Source organism: Anopheles arabiensis, chromosome 3, assembly GCF_016920715.1.
Source record: "Anopheles arabiensis isolate DONGOLA chromosome 3, AaraD3, whole genome shotgun sequence".
NCBI classification, from domain to species: domain Eukaryota; kingdom Metazoa; phylum Arthropoda; class Insecta; order Diptera; family Culicidae; genus Anopheles; species Anopheles arabiensis.
In genome coordinates this window covers 81,861,525-81,885,730 of record NC_053518.1, presented here as the reverse complement: position 1 = coordinate 81,885,730, position 24,206 = coordinate 81,861,525, and the positions used below count along the sequence as shown (strand labels likewise).

The window sequence follows — 24,206 nt, the reverse complement described above, 5'->3', positions numbered from 1 at the left end:
GTCAGATGACCCATCACTCCTGATCGTACGATCATGACAGCTATTAAGAGTTGTCGACATTTATATATATTATTTTAATCACATACGCGTGATAATCCCATTACGACATGAAGCAACCGAATAGTTCAGTTATCTGTGTTTTTTTTTTCAGTATCAAAGCATTAATCCGTTCGCCTCGACCAATCAATCGATCGTCTCGCTTGGGACCACCAGATCAAACCTAATCATCCATCCCTGCGGCACAGTACTATGCCGGCGCTCGCCCTCACCCAATCTACACGTGCAACCAAGCACGTGATTCTAGCGTGCGTTTGGAATGCCCAAAGAGCCCGGCGAGCCCGAAGGAACGGCAGGAGGCAGGAGCAGTACAGCACACCAATGCGGTGCGGTATGCGGCTACAACACCCCTGAAACACCCTGCCCGTCCCGGTACTGCTGTACTCTTCGTCTCTGCCAGTTCCTCCGTTCCTCCTCTTCTTCCCCTGCGACCGGATAGAAGGTGCATCCACGCTTTGCCCCGATGCATTCTAATCTTCTTGTGAAACTGTGAATGAACGAAATCGGTTTTGTCGGCTTTTTCTTTCCCTTCTGTACCTTACCCTTCCCTGTAATTCCCTACCTTATATGCCTGGCCCTTTTTCTCTCTCTCTCTCTCTCTCTCTCTCTCTCTCTCTCTCTCTCTCTCCCTTTCTCTCTCTTACTCCCAACTTTATGCACCTTGGGTTGCAATAAAGCAATAATAAAAAAAAAACGGTTGTTCGAAAAGGAAAAAAAACAGAGAGAAAGATAGATAGAGAGCGATAGAGAGACAGAGAGCGCGCAACGGGTGTGCTCTCGGGACCGTGCGTAACGCATGCCGACGGGCTACGCTCCCGCGTTGGTGCGCGCGCGAATGCCAGCTTCGGTGAGCACCCCGGGGGCCCGCATAAATTGTTCCGATCCGGACGCACGAAGCTCATTCGTGTGCCCTTCATCGAGACCGACGGTTGCTGTTTGGACCGGGGGAAAATCCGGCACTGTTCGAAAGGTAGCTTCGTAAACCCTTTGGCCGCTAACCAAGCGTATCTAAACATTCTACTTTGGTGGCGCGATCGTGTGCGTTTCTTTCTCAAACAAAAGAAAAAAAGCCATCAAGTGCATCGGCAAGTGTGACACAGTGGCAGGCCGTTTGCTCGAGCAAGAATAAAAGACAATTTTTTCGTGTCTTCAAGCTGATCTTGGAAGCGTAACGTTTAATCGACATTAAAGACATTCTCGAAAGTTGAGCTCCAAGCAGGTGCAAGAGCAATCGATCTATCGTGCAGTAAAAGATCGACCAAAGCGCAGTGACAGTTGAACGGTACGGAAATGGCGCACAAACTAATATCGTGTAGTGCCTGTGTGCTGGTGGCGCTTTTCGTGCTGAGTGCAGTGAACGTATCAAGGCAGGCGTCCCTTTCGCTACGGGTAAGTGTCTATGGAATCCATTTTGTTTCAGGCAAACGACGTTCGCTCGCCGTGATCATGATCACGTCGACACTAGTTAGTACACCTGCCAACACAAAAGAGCGTACAGAATTATACTTCTGACGTTAAAGCAGTTAAAGCGAAACCGATCTCCAAACCGATCCTCAGCACCGAACCACCCTGTGCGCAAGAGTCCGTATCCCTGGTCATGTTCTTGACTTTGGCTTCAACGCAATAACCAATAACGCGGTGCGGTCTTGTCTTGTCCGTCGTTACCGATTCCCACCTCATTCCCGCGATCGCTCACCGAAATATGCGTTGCGTGTTGCGTCCGATTTGTCTGACCTTCAGGATGATCCAATTCGACCCAAGCCAAAACAAACCCCTCCACGCTCTTGGTTCTCGCCCGAAACCCCCACCGAAACCATCGGACCACCGTTTCGTCTTTCACGCTGCGAACATTAAGTCCTCCCCTTAACGGGCGTGTGCGTTGTTGGGCCGTTCTTATGTTTCATCAATTTGCTGCACCGCTCTTCGGGTGCTTGTCGGAAATTTCCTGAGGATCACTTCAAAAAGCCGCCGGAAGAGGAGAGGGCAAGGCAAGGCAAAAAAAAAAACATCCACTCTCGCACGCATACCGACAGGACAGGCCCTTTCCTGTCCATTTAGTGGGCCGATGGTTTTCGGTAGCAAATTGGTTTATGTAATAGGGCCCCGTTCCCGCTGAGGGGGGGGGGGGGAGGTACAAGGGGACTTCAATTGCTAAATTGGTGCGTCCACGAAATTGGACCCACCTCTTCAAGGTCCCTGGGACGAAGAAGAAGAAGAAGAAAAAAACACGGCTTTGTGGGGAAGATATTATCTGTGGCTCTGCGATGCATCGGTGCAGCAAAATGCATCGGAACAGCCCCTGCCCCTGCCAGCACAAGCGAACGTTCAGTAGCTACACATTTCACAACTGATGCAATTGTAACCTTGAAATCTGGGCTTGGCCAGGAGGACTGGGGAAAAGCCAGCACGAGAAACGGTTGTGCGCAAAGAAAGGGCGACGCTCCATCGTAATCTGGTGCAACTGATAGCAAGGCTACCATTAGCTGCAAGACGTTGATTTCCAATATTTCCCTTCGCGCGGCTTCATTAGCAGTTAAACACCGTATTTACCGGTCATCATCATGATACACGGTAATAAGCTTCTGGAATTGGTTGCATCTAGAATTAATACCATTAGAGGCTCTTTTCACAGCTAATTAATGTTTCCTTGCTGTCGGTATAATACCTTTCCAAACGACATGCTAATGCTCCGTGTATCATTGGAGATTGAAAACACAATTTATTTCAAAGCAATTCCAATGTCATGAAATTTCCCAAGAAAAATCTCCGTAGAAAGAACGGGGGGTAATGAAGGAGAGCATTGATACATCTTTGGTTCGATGCGCCCTCCGCATAGTACCAAGAAGTACAAATCGCTTACTGACAATCGCTCCACGCGACAACGAACTGCTGCTAGACTGCGCTAGACAGTGCCAATAATTGGATAGCGTTCTGGGAACGTGTCATTCCTTATTAGAGACATGAGCGCCGCCAGAACGCAAGCGAAATTGATTCCAATTCTGACGAACTTGTGGCTGCACAGCATCAAAACTCTCCATCCAATCGCTGGAGGTGTTTTTTTTCTTTTCGCACCGACTTTAACCTTCTTCATCTGTAACATTTTCATCATTTCATACTAAGAAACTGATAACCTTCTTACGGAGCGTTTCTTCGCTCCGACTCTTACAGACATTCCCCCCCCCCCCCCAACCCTGTGTGAGTGTGTCTATGCGTATTAGCAAGTTCACTAGCTTTTTGATTTTATTCCCATTGACTTGAGTGCCTTCGTACAGGGCCTGAAAGTATGCAGTAACGGATAGGAGAGAGAGAGAGAAAAAACTCCAATAAAAATGAAGAAATGCGGACAGCCTGCACGCTCTGCCCTATCAGTACACGTTTACTCATTCATTCATAAAGTGAAGAGTGTGGACTTGTTTACATCCTGTATTGGGTGTGTGTGTGTGTGTGTGTGTGTGTATGTTTGTCGTGGCGTCTTGTTCCCCGACGACGCGTACGTATGCAAATAAGTGGCCCCTCTGCGGCTCATCTTACAACCTGGCACGCGGGTTGTCGCGCCACGCCACGTTTTATTGCTACATGCGTTGGTCGGTTGAGTACCTGAAACACGTCGCCACAATTTGATCACTTCGGATTTGGGGACTCTCTCGTTATATGAAACCTTTTAGCTAGGCGTCATCGATTTTTGAAGCATTGGATAGGGTACACTTGGAAGAGAAACCCGACGAGCGTACTTGCAGCAGGCGTTCGCTAGACGCAACGCATTAGGTCCTCGCTGCATGGTGGGTCTGCAGATTCCGAAAGAGATCACGCTTGACCTAAGGGTGGGGACTAAGGGACCTTTGCGTGCGTCATCACTCGCGGACCGATTGGACGATCGGTACAGAGGCGGCACGTTTGAGCATCCGATAGATCTGAACCGTGACCGCCACGGGGTGTTTACCATATTGATTTATAGCATTTACAGCGCCCGATGCTCTTGATGCGCGGCGCAACTGCTGCGTACTATTGGTGCGCGATAAGAAGGGCGCTCGTCCAAAGCAGGAAGTGAGTGGCGATGGATGGTTTAGCCTGGCAGGAACGCTAGGGCCTGTCCTTCTGCTTGCATATGTGTATGTGGGTGTGTTTATGGAAGGCACGAGACTTCCAAATGCACATGCTTGAACTCATTTATGCCGCACGATGGGTCTAATCTGGGGTTTTCAATCTTATCACCGTTTTCTTGGCGAGAAGTACTGTACTTCTGTGTAGTCTGAAGCCTCTGCTGTATTAAGAAGACACACACACACACACAAACACACACACACACACACACACACACACACACACTTCATTACTAAAGCGATTATCTCCAAGATGTCCCACGCAAGTATTAAATCAATGTTGCTTTGCTCTACTCTACAGGTCCTGTCACGTGGTGAGCGATCCGTGTTTAACCAAACGCACAGCAACAAGACGTGCGAAGGTAACACACCTTGCGGATGGGCAGTGTACACACCCGCAACAAGGGCGATCGATAGCTTCATGAAAAATACGTAAGTGTTTTGCACAGTGAATGTTATGCTGAGAGGATATTTGCACATCGCCTAATCTAACCTTACCTTAACCAAATATCTTTGAACTCTTTATTCCATTTTCTCCCTTTCCTGCCCTTAACGCTAGGTGTGACTGCGAGAAGTTGAAGCAGTGCGTCCGAACGGACGACGATGTCTCGATCAGTGCGTACGTCTACCGCTGCCGGGAGCATCCGGCCAAGGCAAAGTCCGTGCCCGCGTCCTGAGCTGGTAAAAGCGATCCGATCGTGTGCTTCGAATGTCCACCGGTCGGCCAACGGCCAACACGCCGCAGGTTTGCTGGCCCGTGCCACCCCTGGACGCATGCGGGAGTGTGTATGCAAACTGTGTAATTACTTGTAACACCACCTAAATGCACTAACCATACTATTATTATACACACACCCACACACTCACCCACATAAATATCTTTATAAAAGTTTAAATGCTGATTTCAATAGTGGAGAAAGCAAACGAAATCCAGGAAAGCTGAAAAAACACACCCATCCAGCGAGAGAAGGAGAGCGAAAGCGAAAGAGTTTGATGGTTAAAATATTTAAAATTTATTTATATTTGCTTGTTTAATCGTTTATCTCTTCAGAAAACAAAAACCAAATCTACGACTCATTGTTGCGTATCTGATATGTCTAATGTTCTTTTTTTTTTTAAACATTCACCCCAATCAGCACGTCCTGTTAGCATTTTATGAACATGGTTTTTTTTTTTTAATTATTATTATTATATTATACTTTCTTTATCGGTTAAGCTTAGAAGATAGAGGCCTAAAATATGCTCACTTCGGTAGCTCACCTCGGAGAGAGCTTGGGTGGTAGATAGTAACCCATAAAAGGTCCTTCCCAACTCATACGCAGCCAACACAAATATGCTTGTAGAAAACGACGTCATATTGACGTTGTATATCTACCCCGCCAGTTCCGGTTCCAGTTACATCTCTGTTCCGATACGTCTCATACCGAAAAAGAAAAGAAAGTAAAACACATTTGATGCTCTGCACTCCGAACCTCAGCTCTCTCCGAAATGTGACTCAGAAGAACGTTTAAAATAGAAAAAAAACACTGTAGAAGTAGAGGAGCGAAACAAAAGTTGCTAAATAGCATCGGAGAAGCGGTAGCGTTAGCAGTACGGTGGTCCGTGGTTATAACAAAGGACGTTAAATAAAACCTCCCAATCTTTGGAAAAGACTTGATTAACTATATACATATGTATGCGATCGTCAAGGGGAAAGTAAAGAAAAGGAAATGCCTGCAGGGCACGATCGTCCGACGAAGAATGCGCACAAGCAAACACTCCCACATTGACGTACGATTAATGTAAACATATTTTAACAATCAAACCCTCCCCCGTAAAAACACAACACAAAACATGCAAAACTCTTGAAAACTCTTTCTATATGCTCGCTTCAAAGAGGAGCACAACGAAAAAACAGATAGGAAAAGCATGGCACGCCCAAAACAGACTCTACCCACTTCATAGCGTACTTCCCCTAATCCACGTGATCCCCGTACCGATCGGTCAGTTCAGCTCCCACTTTACTATGTTTCTGTTGTCTTGAAAAAGTTTCACTCGTACTTAAGGAAAACGGTGCAAATTAATTAATGATAAGCACGCTACGAAATGATCATAGTTTCGCCCAGTTTCACCATCCAGCCTTCAGGAAAACAATATTAGTGTAACAACACACCAACACCCATACATAAACATCCGTATCGCTTACATACACATACAGTATTGAAACATTTTTTCAACCATTAAAAGAAGAAACAAAACACAACAAGCAAAACCATAATTACGTATAATAAAGAAACATACAACAGTTCGTATTGCTACTCAAGATAAGTGTTTTGCTCAGAACCGGTAGGCAACGATCATGCACGATCACTAAACGCTAGGCAGTAGTAGGACATTATCCACTTCTAGGGGTCGATTACTAATTGTGAAGCAGTATCAAAATGATGAAATAAACAGACCTAATCAGAAGCAGCTCTAGTCGCGTTTGTACCAACTTTTGTTTTGTAACGACAGGAACAAAAAAACCAAAACCACAAATCCGAATGATACACAATCACAAGCAAAATGGGGAGGGGAACAACGTGGTGATAATTGTGCCGTTACATCGACACTTTGTTGCTTTGTTTTTAAACTACAGCGCAATAAACAACCATTTGTTTGCTACTTACTTGCTTCTTTAGTGTCGCTCTCTGTGTGTGGTTCTGTATTCGTATGCTCCATTCTAATCTATCGCATAAAAACGTGCGTACAGCTCTTCTTCCGGCGTTCCAGTAAATTCCAGTAAAGTTTAGTGTTTGGGGCGTTCGAACTTTTTCACAGTTTGTAGACGGCCACCACGCTACCACGAGATATTTACTACGCAGAACGAGATGATTCATGCCGCGTGCCCTATTGCGTAGCCTTGAAACGGCGATCACGGCAGCATCACGCAACCCACAACCCCGGTGACCGGTGATTAGAATCCTGCCCCCGGGACCACCCAGCCTGGGTGCTGCGGGTGTGCTAGCGTGACGATAAGAAAGGCAGACCCAGATTGTTGACCCGAATAGTGCGTTTGTTTGATGTACTGTGCGTACGTCCGTACTCGCGTTGGAGCGTCTTATTTTGTGAATGGCAGTTAAGAATTAGGACCGATTTTTTAGGTGTTCCAGTGCTCAGAAGTTCCAGGATTCTGAAATTTGAGAACATCTGCTACTCACCAGCTCAAGGTACTCTCGAGCATCTCGGCAAGTTCTTAGCACCTAAATCGACAAGAATTTGCTGAATGACTTCATAACCATATGCTCCAATGTCGGTTAATGCCCGCTTTTCACTTCGGATTTCACGGATCTACTTCGGCGACGCAGTTCAGCTCACGCGTGCCAGGACTTGGTCAACAAATCGGAGGACATCCGATTGGCGGTACATAGCGAAACAAAACAAAAAAGAAGAAAGAAAAGCTCGTGCTACGCTCGTCCGGAACGTCCTATCGGCCAGTTATGCTGCTACACCAGGTTTTGATGGACAGCTTGGAAGGGACGTGTCATAGCATCATCGATCAGTCACTATCGCGTGCGGCTCGCGCTCTTCTGCTCCGATAATGATGATGACGATGCATCGGTGGGACGGGTGCTGATGGTACATGATGATCAGGGGATATTGTGAAACGTTTCCACTTCTGCTACTCATCTGTGATTGCTACTATCAGTGGCGAGTGTAGTACAGAATGCATACGCCGTTGTGCTTCATTGACGTAGTTAGCGCCTGCCAGCACAGGACCAAAGTGCGTTAGTCGCACTACCCAGCACTACTATTGCGTCATGCTAGTTGCAATAAGGCGCACGATTGTGCTTTGTCCTGGTACGTTTGCAGCAAAAATCAATAATAAAACATCGCTAGGTTTTGGAATATCAGCGCGGTCCGGGCCTAATCAGTGTACCCGTGGCGAGGTCATTGGAATGGGTGCCGTCTCCTGGTGGACTGATGCTCCCTGGGCTCGGCAATTTGGGTGAATAACACAAACACTACGAGTGTTTTATAGATAACAATTTTGTTGATTGGTGCAAAAATTCATTCAAGAAATAAATGTCGGCCCACGATGCACTTGGGGTTGCTTTTAGGATGCCGCGAAGTGAGAGGTACTTGATGCGCACTGGACAATATGGCAAGGGTTTTGCTGCAGATGGACAAAATTTATGTAAGAAAAAAATTCTATTATTTATAATTAGAAGAAAAAAATTGAAGCTTTGGATCGCCCCTTGTTAAAAATATATTTTTATATCAAATTGTAATCAGATTTCACCAACGGAATAAATGTATTAAACGATTACTAAACGAGATCTAAACGACTCAATCTCTTAGTTTAAAAGGAATCCTACATAACTCCGTTAAGTAGCCGCTAAATATCTTGAGAATTTGAAAAATATCTAAAGAAGTAGATTTAAAATGTTCCGATCATTTAGATTGCTCCAACTTATGAAAATCAACAAACCGTTCCGAAAAAATCAATACTTCCGACAGTTTCGATCGTTCTAACGATTCCGATCCTGTTCATTCCAATCGACTTCGATTCCAGCGATGGCTCTGGATGACTCCGACTCCGGATGACTACGAGTCCTAGCGAAAGTTGGCAAAAATTCGGAGTCAACTCCAATCAGACTCCGATAATTTCGGAAATCGACTCCGGATGCTAGGTTCGTCCAGAGTAGTAATTTGCTCTTTGGAGCGCACCAAAGACCGAGTCCGACTCTGGAAAAATGGGAAGCACTAGTACCGTTCGGAGTCGTAGTCGTTCGGAGACGTCCCGAGCCAGAGTCGCCTCGAGTCGTTCGGAGTCGTCCTGAGTCGCCCAAAGTCGTTCGGAGTCGCCCGGACTCGTTCAAAGTCGGCCAGTATACACAGGCTAATTTGAAACAAAGGCCTGTATACGAAGTGCACGTGCAAAGTGAAAGACAAAAAACATAACGAAATGAAATGCCTGATAATAAGCACATTGCACCAGACGGCTCCAACCGACTCCGGTCGACTCCGATCAACTCTGGACGACTCTAGACGACTCTGGGCAACTCCTCCATAAGGACAAAAGTCTCTTTAAGCCTTTTGACAGACAGACAGATCTCCAGACCAGAACTCCAGATAACTCCGTACGAGTCGCAATCGGACTAATAATAGTCGGAGACGGATCCGAGTCGTGCATGCGCTTCAGAGAGCACATCACTACTCCGGACGGCTCCGGATAATGCTGGTCGGACCGAAATACCTTTCGGAGTTGGTTTTGAAAATTTTGGAGTCGGATTTGGAAAGGCAACCAGCAAAAAAGCTGGTGACTCCATCTGTCTAGCCAGTAGAGCTTTCATCGTTTTGATAGCTTTCACCTTCACTCTGCACTGTTGTAGGGCTTCGCAGAGATGTTATGCATCGCTAGAAATGGAACGGAAACGTAAATTGAAGGTAGGATATCATACAAATTGGCTGCTCTTTCATGTCATGGCATGTACTCGCTAAATCTAGCTAAATCTATCAAACGAAACAAGAAACTCATATTTTAGTCAGCCCCGAAGCTCCTTTGTGGTTCCATGTTGCCCTAAAGCAGCCTCTAACCATCGAAGAAAACCACATGTTTGCTCGGTGCTGCGTGAAAAAGACCATTTAATCGTATTTATTTTTTCACACGCTTTTTAATGTAGTTTTTTGTTGTTGTATACATACTCCAATTGATTAAAAGAACTATATTTTAAAATAATAAAACATATTTTTAGAAAATGTCATTAAAATCTCTTGCAATCATGGAGACCGCCCACTGTTCGGCCCGCCGTCTTCGTGTTGTGTCTGCAACGTCAACCCAATGTTCAATGTATTCGTGCGCTGCTGCTGGCAAAGTGTATAGTTTTTCACCGTTTTCCAGTTAATTTCCACACACTTTGGCACGGTTTTCCTTGGTGGTCAGCACATCCGTCCTGGTGTGTTGTTTGTTTGGCGTGTAGGTTAAAGTTTACCCATTCATTGTACGCCGCCGGAAGCGGTCGAAACAAAAACACTGCCCAGTTCGGAAAAGAATTGGCTTGGCCGCTCTCCTCTTTGTGTGAAGAAAAATCGTCATTTTTCCTGCTGCCCCGCTGAACCAGTGATCCAATGACGAAGGGAGGCCGCAAGGGTTAGGAAAGGGGGTGCCATCGTTTTACCATTCCAGTGTCCGTGGCTGAAGGAGCAGCCGCAACAGCAACATAATGGGCAACACGGACACGAAGCTGAACTTTCGCAAAGCAATCGTTCAGCTGACGAGCAAAAGTCAGGTGAGGTGTAATGTTGTGTTACATTGTCGCTGGTGAAGAATTGTTGCAAAAAAAGAGGAAAAAACTGTGCTCTGCCAGAAGGTTAAAAAAGTTTCAAATTTCGCGGGTTTGAACACAGCTCGATGGCGACGTATACGAGTTGGCAGAGTTTTGTTTTTGCTGGTAGCAACGCGGCAGATTTTACGGTGTGCTTTTATTGACCCACTGGCCTAACATATGTTTTTCTGTTCTTCTCTCCTTTTCCCCCATACGCTCGGCACGGTATGCCACCGACCGCCGTCATCGCCCACACATTTGCGCAACGCAACCGCGGACCGCGTCATCACAATCATCGTCTTTATTATCGTTGCAAACACCCCAACCCACACACACACTCGCACACACCGGAACGTCCCACACAGCCGATCGATGCGAGTGATGACGCATTTTGGGAGCAGTTCTGGTGCGAGCACAACACCCCGGTGCAGGACGTGTTTGCGCTGGTGCCGGCAAACGAGATACGCAAGGTGCGCGACGTGATGCCGACGAATCTGGCCACGCTCTGCTACAAAGCGACCGAGCGGATGGTCCGTGCGGTGGACAACAGCTGCCGGACGCAGGGCGAACAGCAGACGGTGCTGAACTGTGTCCGGCTGCTGACGCGCATCCTGCCCTACGTGTTCGAGGACGTCCAGTGGAAGGACTTCTTCTGGTCGTCGCTACCGTCGGGCAGCGGCGGCAGCAGCGAGAAGGAGGAGCCCGGCTCGGTACCGCTCGCCCAGAGTCTGCTCAATGCGATCTGCGATCTGCTCTTCTGTCCCGACTTTACCGTCGTGGGGTACCGCAAATCGGGCCCGGAAAAGGCGGAGGAGCTCAACTCGATCGACAGCTGCGAGTACATCTGGGAGGCGGGCGTCGGCTTCGCCCAGTCGCCGCCGCGCAACGGCAGCATGGATGCGCGGCGCACCGAGCTGCTGAAGCTGCTGCTGACCTGCTTCAGCGAGACGATGTACCGTCCGCCGACGGCGAGCGACGAGCCGAACCGGTGGATTGTGCACTTTACCAGCGCGGACAATCGGCACGCGCTGCCCCTGTTTACGTCGCTGTTGAACACGGTGTGTGCGTACGATCCGGTCGGGATCGGGGTGCCGTACAACCATCTGCTGTTTACCGACACGCTCGAGCCGCTGGTGGAGGTGTGCCTGCAGATACTGATCGTGACGCTCGACCATGACATCACGAGCAATGGGCCGGCCCAGTCGTCGGCGTACATACACGACGACAGCACGATCGCGGACAATCTGTTTATCAACTATCTGTCCCGCATCCATCGGGACGATGATTTTCAGTTCATCCTGAAGGGGGTGACCCGGCTGCTGAACAATCCGCTCGTGCAGAGCTATCTGCCGAACTCGACCAAGCGGCTGCACTGTCATCAGGAGCTGCTGGTGTTCTTCTGGAAGATTTGTGACTACAATAAGGTAAATAAGAGCGGCGTTCGATTGTTCCTGTGTTTAGTTTTAATTTGGAATTTTGAAGATATGCTTTATTTGTCAACAGTCACAGGACATGACTTATGCTCACTGCCTTACAGTACATGAACCAGACTATAATACCGCAAGAGGTCTATTGAGAGGTTCAATCAATCACCCTGTTAATTTAGTTTATCATAATGAAATGATGTTTATCCTATCGAAGAAGATTGTAATGAAATGACTCACGGTCCTAAAGACGACAATTATCACTTGAACATCACTTGATCCAGAGAACTTGCAAAGATTTGAAGATTCATGAATATTTTGAATCCTATCACAGTTTTGGTTCTTCATACTTTTTACACGAAACGGATTTGTACTGTTGAAACATAATTATTTTCGAAATTATATTACGTTTTATTGTGCCGTTGAAGGGTTACTGACATGCGAAACCTTTTAACTCAATTTACAATTATCAATTTAATTATTATTATTAAAATTTTCACTTATTTATCTTGTTCTTTGCAGAAATTCCTCTACTTTGTGCTGAAAAGCAGTGACGTGCTGGATATACTGGTGCCGATACTTTACCATCTCAACGATTCGCGCGCTGATCAGTGTAAGTAAACTATTGATGGGTTAAATGAAGTTTTCGTCGGAATCGATTCCAGATAGTAGGTCCGGAATCAGTTTCCGAAGTCGTCTTCGGAATTGGAATCGGCTCCAGAATTGGTTCCGGAATTAGCTCCGGAATCGAAATCGGCTCCGGAATCAGAATTGGCTCCGAATTCCGATCGGCTTCGAATTCGGAGTCGGTTTCGGCATCTCCATAAGAATAGGCGTTTGGGTCCAACGTATTAATAGACACAAAGAATCAAAAATTATTTGTAAACAATCCATTCTCATGAAGATTCCTGGACTGATCTCGCTTCTAAAACTTATTATTTAAATTCAAGAACTCATTCTTATTCCAAAGCTAATTCCGATTCAATTCTGGAGTCAATTCTGATTCCGTTACCGGAGCAAATTGCTATTCCGATTCCGGAGTCAACTCCGGAATCAGCTCCGACTCCTGAATCGGCTCGGATATTGATTCCTAACACGGGATCGGAATCGGGTAGACCCCTATAGAATTATTGTAAACCTAAACTGAACGAATAAATAACACCTTTCCGCTTTCATCTTTTACTCCATTCCCCTCAGCCCGCGTTGGCCTGATGCATATCGGCGTGTTCATACTGCTGCTGCTTTCCGGCGAGCGTAACTTTGGCGTGCGGCTAAACAAACCCTACACCGCGACCGTCCCGATGGACATACCCGTGTTTACCGGCACGCATGCCGATCTGCTCATTACCGTGTTTCACAAAATCATTGCCACCGGCCATCAGCGGCTGCAGCCCCTGTTCGACTGTCTGCTAACGATTCTCGTCAACGTGTCGCCGTACTTGAAGACGCTCTCGATGGTGGCGAGCATCAAGCTGCTCCATCTGCTGGAAGCGTTCAGCACGCCCTGGTTCCTGTACTCGGCCCCGTCGAACCATCATCTCGTGTTTTTCCTGCTGGAAATCTTCAACAACATCATCCAGTACCAGTTCGACGGCAACTCGAACCTGGTGTACACGATCATCCGCAAGCGGCAGGTGTTTCACGCGCTTGCCAATCTGCCGACCGATGCCGCCGGTATTGCGCGATGTCTGAGCAATCGGAAGGGAGGTGCTGGCGGTGGTGGTGCCGGTGGCCGTATGGTCGGCTCTAGTCATGGGTCGGCACCGTCCGGCTCGAGAAGTCTTGCCGGGCACGATGATGATGCGGCTGACTATCAGCAGCGGAAAGCCGCCCTTACTGCGCCCGGAGCGGCTGCTGCTGGTGGCGATGAGAGTGGCGGCGAGGAAGGGGGAGACCGTAGCATCGTGACACGCACCGGGCGGCTCGGTTTGCGCGAGCCGGACGTTGGCGGAGCGGCGGGTGAGCGTGAGCATGGTACCGTAACGGGCGATGAGGACGCACGGAGCGACATCGTGGAAGAATCGATGGAAGGTTCGCACCCGGCGCAGGAAGCCGAACCGGGCACGCTGAAGGCCACGCTGCTCGATACACCGAATCTGGCCCAAATTACGGAGCGCGAGTCGGCACACCCGACCGATCTCGCCAGTCCCACGTCACCGTCGGTGGGGGGCGACGGTGCCGAGTCGCTCGGAAAGCCGAGCATCGGCAGCGACGAGGAGGAGCCGGAAGCGAACGGTGCCACGCGCAAGGGAGCGGACGAGCCGTCGAGCAAGACACCGTCGCCGCTGCGGCGGGCCGTCGCGCAGCGCGGCAGCCTGCGGGTGACGCCCGCGCCCGTGCACGGCAACCAGGTGAAGCAGTGGCAACCGACCCCGGAGTGGGTACAGTCCTGGCGCTCGAAGCTGCCGCTGCAAACGATCATGCGCCTGCTGCAGGTGCTGGTACCCCAGGTGGAAAAGATCTGCATCGACAAGGGCCTTACCGACGAGTCGGAGATACTGAAGTTTCTGCAGCACGGTACGCTGGTGGGGCTGCTGCCGGTACCGCACCCGATCCTGATCCGCAAGTACCAGGCGAACGGGGGCACGACCGCCTGGTTCCGCACGTACATGTGGGGCGTGATCTATCTGCGCAACGTCGATCCGGCCGTCTGGTACGACACGGAGGTGAAGCTGTTCGAGATACAGCGCGTCTAGGTGCCGAGAGGAGTCTAGGTTCGTCGTTTGGTAAGCAGTAAAACTAGCAAAGTTTCTTTTTTCCCCCTCGTACTAACCACAAAATACAAAACACAAAATCCTCACACACTCATCTTCATGCTCATCTATGTGTGTACGCTTTACTAACACACTTCGCTTACAGTACTGAAGGTTTTGGAGGAGAATGAAGATGCCTTGAGAATGTAGTGTAGAGAGAGAGATAGATAGTAGAGGAATAGTGAAGCAGCAGCAAACGAGGATAGGGTTATTTCCCCCCTCTATCCCGACCCCATCTGACCGACCATTCCGTCTAAGTCATTTCAAAATATCTTAAACACACGATAAACGAAAAAAGAAACTAAAACAAGTAAGATAATCTGTAAACAATACTAGAAAATGTATCGCTAAGTATATGAAAGTCTCGCTTCTACTTCCTAAAATTCTTTTAAAACCTACGTTCCTTTTTTTAACGGTTTGCATCAGTTTCGTTGTCCCATAAGCATACTACACCGGAAGAGCTTTAATGTAGTTGAATCCTCTATAAAATCGTGCTCCTCTCGCCATTTACTCCCTTTTTTGCTGCTATTTTTGTTATTGCTGCCAATAACCTTTTATAATATATCGACGTGAGTAAAAATAATCGCTATAAACTTTGTACAAGAGAAAGAGAGGCTTTGATGAAAAAAAAACAATAGGAACGGCATATTCGTGTGAAGCAAAAGTGTGTAAACTTTAAAGCATCCCGTTAACGTAAGAGAACGTAGCGCAGGACGTGTGTTAAAAGGAAGGTCAGGGTAAATGTGTGTAGACGCAAGGGCCAAGGGTGAGCGGGCGATGAAACAAACTGGGAGACGTGCAAATGGACGTATTAGGGTTAACACCACATATTTGCTGACCGTAAAGTAACTTAAAACCAATCAAATCCATATAAACAGACAACAATATTAAAATATACACAAACTCTTATAATATTTATGCGCGTGTCGAGTGAGTGAGAGCGAAAGAGGGACCACACGGTGGTTCCACATTTCATCCTCTTGCTTTGGCACGGCAAGACTGTGTTAAATCAATCGATTTGCCTGTTTTCATATGGACGAAAATATTGAGAATCGCCTTCATTTCATCCACGCCTTCGTAGATTAGTTTATTTTTCATTGAATAAGTTTTAAATTTGAGTATAAAAAAAAATCGCATGGTCTAGTCCGGATTTGAACTCGTGAATGACGGTGACAGATGTCGGAAAATGATGTAAAAGGAATTGTAAATGTGCTTAAAATATGATAAAAATGTTTTTTTCTCCATAGCAACCGGCAGCAAAAAGATTACAGTGTGACTTTATTGGTCGGGCTGGCACTGGCAGTCCACTCCGGGACGCGATCCCACTACTGCTTGCCGCGGAGACTCTTAGCTGCTGGTTTTCACCCCTCGCTCGGTGTGTCTCTCCTTAGCCAACCTGAATGTCTCGGACTCCTCCGTGACACCCATATTGACGGCCAGCTTAGTGCGGACGCCCCGTCAACATGGCCTGGTCCAGCACACAGGACTCCCGCCCTCAAATCAGTCCGTAATCCGACCCACGAGTAGCCGCGTTACAGGAGACGCCACGCTCCCGGTCGAAAGAGGGTGCGTTAAAACTCGTACTGCTTCCTCTCGGCATCGCGGTGCGTGCGTCGGCAATAGGGGGTTGCGAGACTACCCCGTACGTTCGCTCTCGCTCGCGTTGTGTGTCTATTTTTAGAAACAAACCATGGTGGTGCCCTCTATTGGGAGGTTTGGTCGGCAAGCGAGCTCGTGTGCAAATGTTGTTAGATTGCATGCAAGCACAGCTGCTCTCGATTATCCATGGCAATAGTAGTTGTTATAAAACTGATGTTAAGATTTTAAACATCGTGTCATACAGAACCGTATAACGGATTTGAATCCCTTTCCAGAATTTGTACCTTTTACGCAGCAAAAACTGCTTAAATTTCAGAACGTTGGTTAGTGTTTAACTTAAACTCTTACTTAGTGTTAAAATTGAAATACGATTTTGAATCATAACATCACCTACAAAAATGGAATTCGGATCATATATCCATTGAGACAAACGACAAACCATGTTTGTCCATATGCTGTATGTTTATTTAACGTCCAAGTTGAATAATTCGCTTTACCATGTTATAATAATAACATATTTTCTCTATAATTTAATATATCTTACTATTGTCTTCTAATACAAGTGATATCTTCCAACTTATCAATGTTTAATATTCATTCATTCACAATTTCGACGGAAAAGTTTCTCTTTATGCACGCGATGAAGAGTAGATTTGAATCGTGGCTTTGCGTGTCATCAGTGCGGTGCGTTACCGATTATATCATATCATACGATGCTTGACGATGCAAATTTCATTGACCGGTTTATAAATGCATTAATGCATAATTCCATGAATTATTAAATATTTAAAATTGAATATTTATTTATTCTCTTTTACCATCTCAGTGTTTATTCTTCATAAGATTTCTAAGATAAGACTTTTTTTCTAAAACGTAAAGTATGAATTGTTTTTAAAAATTGATTATACTTACCTCAAACTATCATTACAAAAGATAAAATCGGTTTTGAAGTGTTTTGCCAGCAGTAAAAAAACGCAATCTATTATTAGTTTCATTTGATTTTATTATTCTTATAATAATGCAGGACAGTTTATATTGATTGGAACAAGATTATTTGAACAGTTTGTATTTAGGATGTTTCGTATGTGTGTTTGTGCGGTACTATTCTTACCCTCGTCTACTAGTGTTACTTTTACAATAATTGTCTACGGTAGTGCTGGTGGCGCTGTGCTATACATACGCATATAAATATTGCCGTATTTCGTAGGTTTCTCCAACGCGATCCGTTAACGATAAAACAGCATTCAACACGCCCGTCTCAGATGTATACACTTCAATGGTAGTTTTATTTTATAGTTTTGATTCCCTCTCTCGACCTAACCACTTCTTACCTTACTATGTACACCACTAAATTATGCTAACGTCTAATTTTTACACCAAATCAAAGCGTTTCAAGCGTTTGTTTTCACAGTTTGCAGATCTTTGCCTAGTCTATGTCTAATATTTACAAACGCACAAACGGCGCGTGAACAGTTCGCTTGGATTGCGTACTACAGTCAGAACTCAATCAGTTGAATGGGTTTTAGTTGATTGTGTGCTAGTTTTCTCACAGTTCAATAAAAAAAAACACGCCTTTTGTCAACTAAAAAACATAAATTCAATAGTTGGCAGGGTAATGAGTTCAGGCCCTAATGCAACGCTTTAGCTTCCGAAAATCCTTAGTATGTTTGAGTCTCCAAGAATGCCAAATAGGTCCAAAACCATTCCTCGGAACACAGTTCAGTTCAGGACTTTCCGTAATAAATACGCCCCATTCGCTTCATCTTGATGCGATGATGGTTGTTTTTGTTTTAAATGAATTTATGTCATGGAATCTATGCGCTTTTCTCGATACGCCTATACGGTCATGCGGAGAAACAGAGCTTACGCAATGCTTATCAAACATTCGCTAATACTTCTACTACTATCAGTACACTACTTGCTCAACCTACATTAGGTCAGATCATTCGATGTGGATGTAGATGTTTGTGTGTATGCGTGGCTATTTTGATGAATACTCGGTTTACTTTTTAAATAGTCACACGATCACGATCTCGCCTTACCAACTCTAATCCTTACGTCCTAGCCCGATTTGTTTTATCACCGCGATTGTTTTTCTGTCACTTATTGCTGTTGTGTTTGTGTGTTTGTGTGTGTGTTTGCCTTACAAAGCTAATAGGAATCCGTTGGAACTCACATGCACAAGCCCTGATGCCACGTATTTGCAGCCATTAGAGCAAGGAGAAGAGAACGCGCGTTCACCTCAACAACAAGCAAGCTGCAAATGGTGTGACTTCAGGCGCGAGTTTTTAAGTTGTTTTTTTTTTTTCAAATGGACAAAACGGTAGCAATAAATAAGGTAATCTGTACACAATAAATAACATTTTGGTAAACGGGGGGGGATATGGGATGCCCCAGCGAGTGAGCGAGCGACCCTGCCCAACAACACCACGTGGCAGATGCAATGCACTAATAACTAAAATCTCATGTTTACAGGTTTTGCACACGGTTGGCCTTAAAACTTTCGATTGTGCCGCAGTACCGCCCGTTTCCGGCGGCCCTTGCGCTCGCAGGTACCCCACCAGGACTTTTTCGTGCAAACCGTTTCCGGCTTGAAGACGAAACACTTCATCTGCATCACGTTGAAGAACAGCTTCCCGACCAGGTTGGCGTCCTTGGAGTCGGCCAGCTTCAGGCAGGTGCGGAATCTGCAAATGAGTAGAGGTAAAGAGTAGGTAAAAGATGAGTTATTAATAATGTTTTTGAAAAGATTTTTTAGCAAGTAAAACAGTAATCAATCCCAGAAAAAGATGAAAAAATACAAAACGAAAGAGAAAGCAGTACAATTGGGCACACAAGAGAGACTGATTACGGTGACTGGTGACTAGCTGCAATAAAAATGAAATAGAAACAAACAAAAAGGAAACAAATTAAACAGTTCAACATAGAAAAAAAGAAACAATCAGAAATTCCTTAATCCTCCCTGCTCCCGCAGTGCGGATCGAAGTCTTCGTGTGTCGTAAAAATCTAATCACTTTATTGCACATGTCTCCAGCTCTAGGAGAGAGCTTGGACATGCATCGCTGATCGTACGACCCTTTTGGAATGTAAACTGATGTCTTCTTTCGGGGTTCGTAGATCTTTTGAGATGATTTCGAAGCAATAGTCGCCAATCCCAAGACGAAACACGACGACGACAGGACCAATAAAGATTACAATCTTCGATATTGGCTTTATTTTTTTGTTCGAAAAAGTGTTGATCACTTCTGACGTGTCGTTTGCTAACATTTCCCGATGCGTCGGCTACACAAAAACGATGAAGGCGATGATGAACAACACGACATTTGGGGCGAAATCTAATTTCTTAAACGGATTATCGTTCTAAAAACGATGCTTATCTTATCGATGAGAGAACATCTCGATGCATCCCAGAGAGGGTGTCCGTTGGAATGGATAATAGTTTTACGGTGAGTGATTCGCGGGGAATATTATTCTTTTAATCTCTTGGATGGCATTTTTTGCGTTACAGATCAGAACAATCGATAGAAAAGAAAAGGACAATTGAGAACGCTTCATAAATTGTGGAAACTTTACACCTTAGTGTGGACTCTTTTTTTGACTGTCCTTCTACCAAGAGCATCGGAATAAACGAATCTCGGCGTGGAGATGGGCGATCAAAGTTCTCAAGTAAATCACCACCAGGACGACCGCTCGGCAATGCATTGCGCAATTGCGATTTTATGATTCAACCAGCCTGCCAAACGCATAAAACTGCCATTAGCACTCATTGGACTGTGGTGCGCCATTCGCTATCGGAAGTGGCCCCGGAACGCTACCAAAAAGGGACACACAAAATTACGACCAAACCTTGAGTCTTCCTAGAGTCTCGAGGGAAGGGTGGTTTAATCGCGAAAATCGCCAAACGCACATGAAGCAATTAACAGAGCATCATCGCGCGTGTCCTGCAAGAGCGTCATTAAGACGAACGGCGTACGGCGTCGAACCCGAGATCGAACACCAAGAAGGGGGAAAACACATTTGGCATTGATTTGTGTTGGCCAAGAGCTGCTAGCGTGCCGCGGACATACAGGACACACTGGCTGTTGACTCATTAGCCTTTTTTGTTGTTTTCATTGCAGTGGATTTTGGTGGTGTCGGAATGATGCAGTCCGGAAAAGTGGACTACCCGAACGATGTCGTAATTCAACTTGACCTCCGATCCTGCTCTGAAGTCAACCGCGTGAAGGAACAAACCAACTCCAAACAGACGCATCAAACAACGCTTCCTGCGAAAAGTGGGATTACTGTGGAAGGTGCTCTGCTGGTGACATTTTTATAGCAGAAAGACAACTCGAATGTCTTCGCTACGTTCACCTGCCGAACATACACACACACACACGAAAAAGGATGCACCGTTTTACGGTTCCCTTTTTTTCCTCCGGTCGAGACGTGTAGCAAGCGGTAAGGATTGTCTCTCCATGTTACATGCTGTTTTAGAAAATCCAATGTGTATTCTTTTGCGTTGCTCCGTTCTTACCCTGCGAAAAAGGGCTTGCTTTTTTACAATACCCATCCCTAAAGAGCAAAATGAAAGACATTCAGTGTAACAAAAGGACGAAAACTTCCTCCCATTTTGCTCTCAGTTTTGTCCGCAAGATGCTGTCTGCTGGTGCTGCACATTAGTCTTCACACACAGAGGAGTGTGTCTCGTGCTGCTACTAAAACGCCCACCGATACGAAGACAAACCCATCATCCACCTGCATCGGTTTGTAAAGTTTGTGATTTTAATTAAGATCCTGCACCGCAACCCGGGAGAGGGGTTTTTTTAAAGAACGGAGCGGAAGTCGCGAAAAATGATGCAAACATTTAGCGGCGCACTTGAGCCGAGTGGATAAGCGTGCTGTTGATTGAATGACTTTTAACCGGAGATGATTTGTTGCCTTGCTTTGCGGTGTCTTGAAGTGAAGTAATTGATGTTTGCTAACATAAACTGTAGCGTTGGTTGGACCTGTGTTGATCAAATGCGCTTGAGCGGCTTGTGGCGTCACTTTCGCAACAAGAAGAGCTTGCAACTTGGCGGTGTGGCCCTATCTTTTGATCGGGAACATTTATTGCCGCTTGAATGGAGCCATTGTCGAGTGGCTCAATGGCACAGTTTTGAAGGCAAGCTTTTGTTTAAATTTATGTCTGTAATTTAGTACATTCCGTGTCGCATTTTAGTGTAAAAATTCAAAAATTTCTCTTCGGACATGTGTTCCGGAAATGTTCGCACGCATTCAGCAATCAAGAAGACAGCGCTAGTAGGCAAATGAAGCTCCAGTTTTACAATCCAGCCCGTTGTTCGTCTTATCTACACCGTTGCATTTTACCGTCGTCTGTTTTCAATTTTAACGTTTTCGTTCCCAAAACCGTTCCACAAAGCCCTGGAATACAATCAATCAAACACATCGGACAAGAAGCAGGGCACCCTCGTCGTCGTCGATATGCAACGCTTAATAGAATATGACAAATTTATCTATGATCTAGCGCGACCGCAAGGGTGGCACCATCGCTCGGGCCAGCTGGTATCGACGGTTTGGAATTACCCTTAACATGCTCTTGGTACTCGAGAGTAAGGCAAACCCAATCCCCCGTGCCCGCTCGCACTTAGAAGTGCGCCAGGCCAACGAAGGGGCCAGGTCAGTCAAGAGGCGGCAGCGATTGGTTCGGAAATCAATGACAGATGTCCACTTTTCAGCCCTTTGCGGCTGAATTCGCTTCGGGTGCTGTACGAGACCATGCCTCTGCCTCGTACGTGTTTCCTTGCCAATCTGGCCAAATTACCGGAAACAGTAGCGACTACAACAACGGCGTCGTTGCGGGAGGATGGATCTAGAGCAAACGAAACGAACCGCTTCCAACTGCGGAAGAATGGTGGGATGGTTCGACTTATAGGAAGAGGGAGGACCCATCTTAACTGCTTCTGAGAGCCGGCTCGAGTGGTATCACTTTCTTGCACGCGCTTTCGCTGGCTTTCACACCTCCCGATGCCATGGGCATGGAGTCGTTTATTCTAGGCCTACCACTGGCGGAACGAATCTGCCCTCAAAGCAACGAACAAACAAAAAAAAGGTTGAAACCTTCCTGAAAAGGTGCTAGTGGCCGTATTTATGCGAAACCATAAATTGCAGACACAATGGTGACTGGCGTGGCTTGTGTCTTTACGTCCCAGAGAAGATTGGGATGTGAAGCCTGAAAACCGTGTTTGCCGGACAAGCGACACTGCGCATTTTGTCGTGCGAGCAGCCGGTGAGCTCTTCAATCGGAATACCCAAAGACCAAGACTAACAGATGATGGATGCACACGGAAAGAATCAATGCTTTCGTCCCCGCACGCCAGCTTATACTTTCATCATGAGCAGGTTTTACTTGATATGTTTCGGTGCCCGAGCGAGCCCGATACGATCATGACAATTAATTCCCACTCTTGTTCAATTTGTACGTCTACGTTGATAAAAATCTTCACCCATAGCAGTGCTCCAACAGCTATGTTCTATGTTCTAGGATGCTCTCCCCAATCCCACTCCAACAGAACAAATCGGTTCCGAATTCCAACGACCAATGACATTTCTTACTTTCATTCATTTCTTCCACCTCCTCTAGCTCGATATCATATTGCTGCCGCTGATATATCTGCGTCTTTCGTCTTTGAAGCTCACGGCACATAATTGCTTCATTACTGGACTAACTCTTTTTTCCCGCGTGTCTTCTAGGTGTGTTGACCCTATCCCCTAAGCGAGCCATTAAGCAAGAGCGGACGTAATAGTCAAGCAATAGAGAACATATTTTGTATCCTTAATCTCTCCTGGTAAGATATTCTTAACCGGATCTCCACAGCAGAACGTTAGCCTAGCTTCAAGTGCCCATGAATTGATTGGTCCGTAAATTAATAACGTGTGTTGTGGAGGTTTTTTCTCTCTTAAGCTTGCTGTTGGGAGAAGAGATTCGGTGTGGCATATGTGGTATGGCATGAAAAATTGCTCGTAATAGTAACCCACATCTGGACGACGCGTACGTTATCGACAAATTAATAACTACTGCTTTATCTTTAACAGCGAGCAGCATCACAGGAAGATTATTTCTAAACGTGGTTTAACAACTACACGAGATTTCAACCACAAACTGATTGGTTGGGAGGTACCATTGAGCGAAGTACACTGACCTTAGATATCTTCATTAAAGCTATCCTCTCTAGGTATTGCCAGCCATACTCCAGACAAAGTTATCATAATTTATCAGCGCTTTCGACAAACAATCAACAGCACAAGCATCTCATTTCCCGTTGGGGTGATCTTTTTCGAAACGATTTCATTCACCATTCCATCACTCATCTGCCAACGACTTTAAAATGGATCTGCTGAAAGCGCACTGTTGGCTTATGCCGACGCCGTCGCTTCTCGCATCCTGGCGGACATGCTCACCGAGCTCGGTCGGCAAAGGTTACCACCTACCAGGCTGCCGCGCGGCGGCGGATTCTTGTTACTCTATTTAGTCAATCAATTCTCGAGACCTGACCCCTTCTCGCACACGAAACTCAAACCAATCCCTGTCCGACCCCTGGTGCAACCGGAGCAAATGGCGCCTTCCTCACGGCAGGGGTTTTGGGGGAATCGAACAATAACTAAGACTAGCGTCAGCATTAAAGCATTGTGAAGCGTGGTGCGTTACCAAGAACGCACACAGCCTTTGACCACTTATTTTCATGGTTTTCTTTTTATTCCTCGCTGTTCGTGGATATTCGTCCGGTGGACTTTTGGGATTGGGTGTGAACAAGGGAGAACAGGGCACGCATCATTAAAACTGGTCGTGGAAGTCCTTTTTTCCTTTTTTTCTTACAAAAGATGCCTGACCCTTCGAGGTTAGGAAGCCTAAACAAACATGTGGAGTTCATAAAAAGCAGAAGAAATTGTAGCATTCACGCTGCAAAGAGGTTAAAATCAAAGGAATCAATAGTAGCAGTTCGATGG

At 46.2% G+C, this 24,206-nt stretch overlaps 3 protein-coding genes across 8 annotated transcripts in view; 2 read left to right on the top strand and 1 right to left on the bottom strand.

Annotated features, from left to right (window-relative positions):
* The first annotated feature begins 943 nt into the window (after positions 1-943).
* On the top strand, positions 944-6,614 carry LOC120902010. Its single transcript, XM_040310436.1, has 3 exons — positions 944-1,446; positions 4,459-4,589; positions 4,717-6,614. The coding sequence occupies exons 1-3, from the start codon at positions 1,348-1,350 to the stop codon at positions 4,832-4,834; spliced, it is 348 nt and encodes a 115-aa protein (XP_040166370.1). The 5' UTR covers positions 944-1,347; the 3' UTR covers positions 4,835-6,614.
* Positions 6,615-9,944: 3,330 nt separating this feature from the next.
* LOC120899517 (protein HID1) lies at positions 9,945-18,784 on the top strand. 3 transcript variants are annotated; one of them, XM_040305469.1, is made up of 5 exons: positions 9,945-10,408; positions 10,810-11,868; positions 12,391-12,481; positions 13,066-14,594; positions 18,696-18,784. In XM_040305469.1, the coding sequence occupies exons 1-4, from the start codon at positions 10,343-10,345 to the stop codon at positions 14,562-14,564; spliced, it is 2,715 nt and encodes a 904-aa protein (XP_040161403.1). In that variant the 5' UTR covers positions 9,945-10,342; the 3' UTR covers positions 14,565-14,594; positions 18,696-18,784. The 3 variants fall into 3 exon arrangements, with proteins under 3 accessions (XP_040161403.1, XP_040161404.1, XP_040161402.1); XM_040305470.1 differs by lacking the exon at positions 18,696-18,784 and adding an exon at positions 15,869-16,158; XM_040305468.1 differs by lacking the exon at positions 18,696-18,784 and having other exon boundaries at positions 13,066-15,634.
* LOC120899518 overlaps positions 17,203-24,206 on the bottom strand; it is a 30,558-nt gene continuing 23,554 nt past the window's right edge. For all 4 annotated transcript variants that reach the window (XM_040305473.1, XM_040305475.1, XM_040305474.1 and 1 more), the window contains one exon: positions 17,203-18,907. In XM_040305473.1, the coding sequence (XP_040161407.1) occupies positions 18,715-18,907 (193 nt within the window). In that variant the 3' untranslated portion in view covers positions 17,203-18,714. The remainder of the gene's footprint in view (positions 18,908-24,206) is intronic.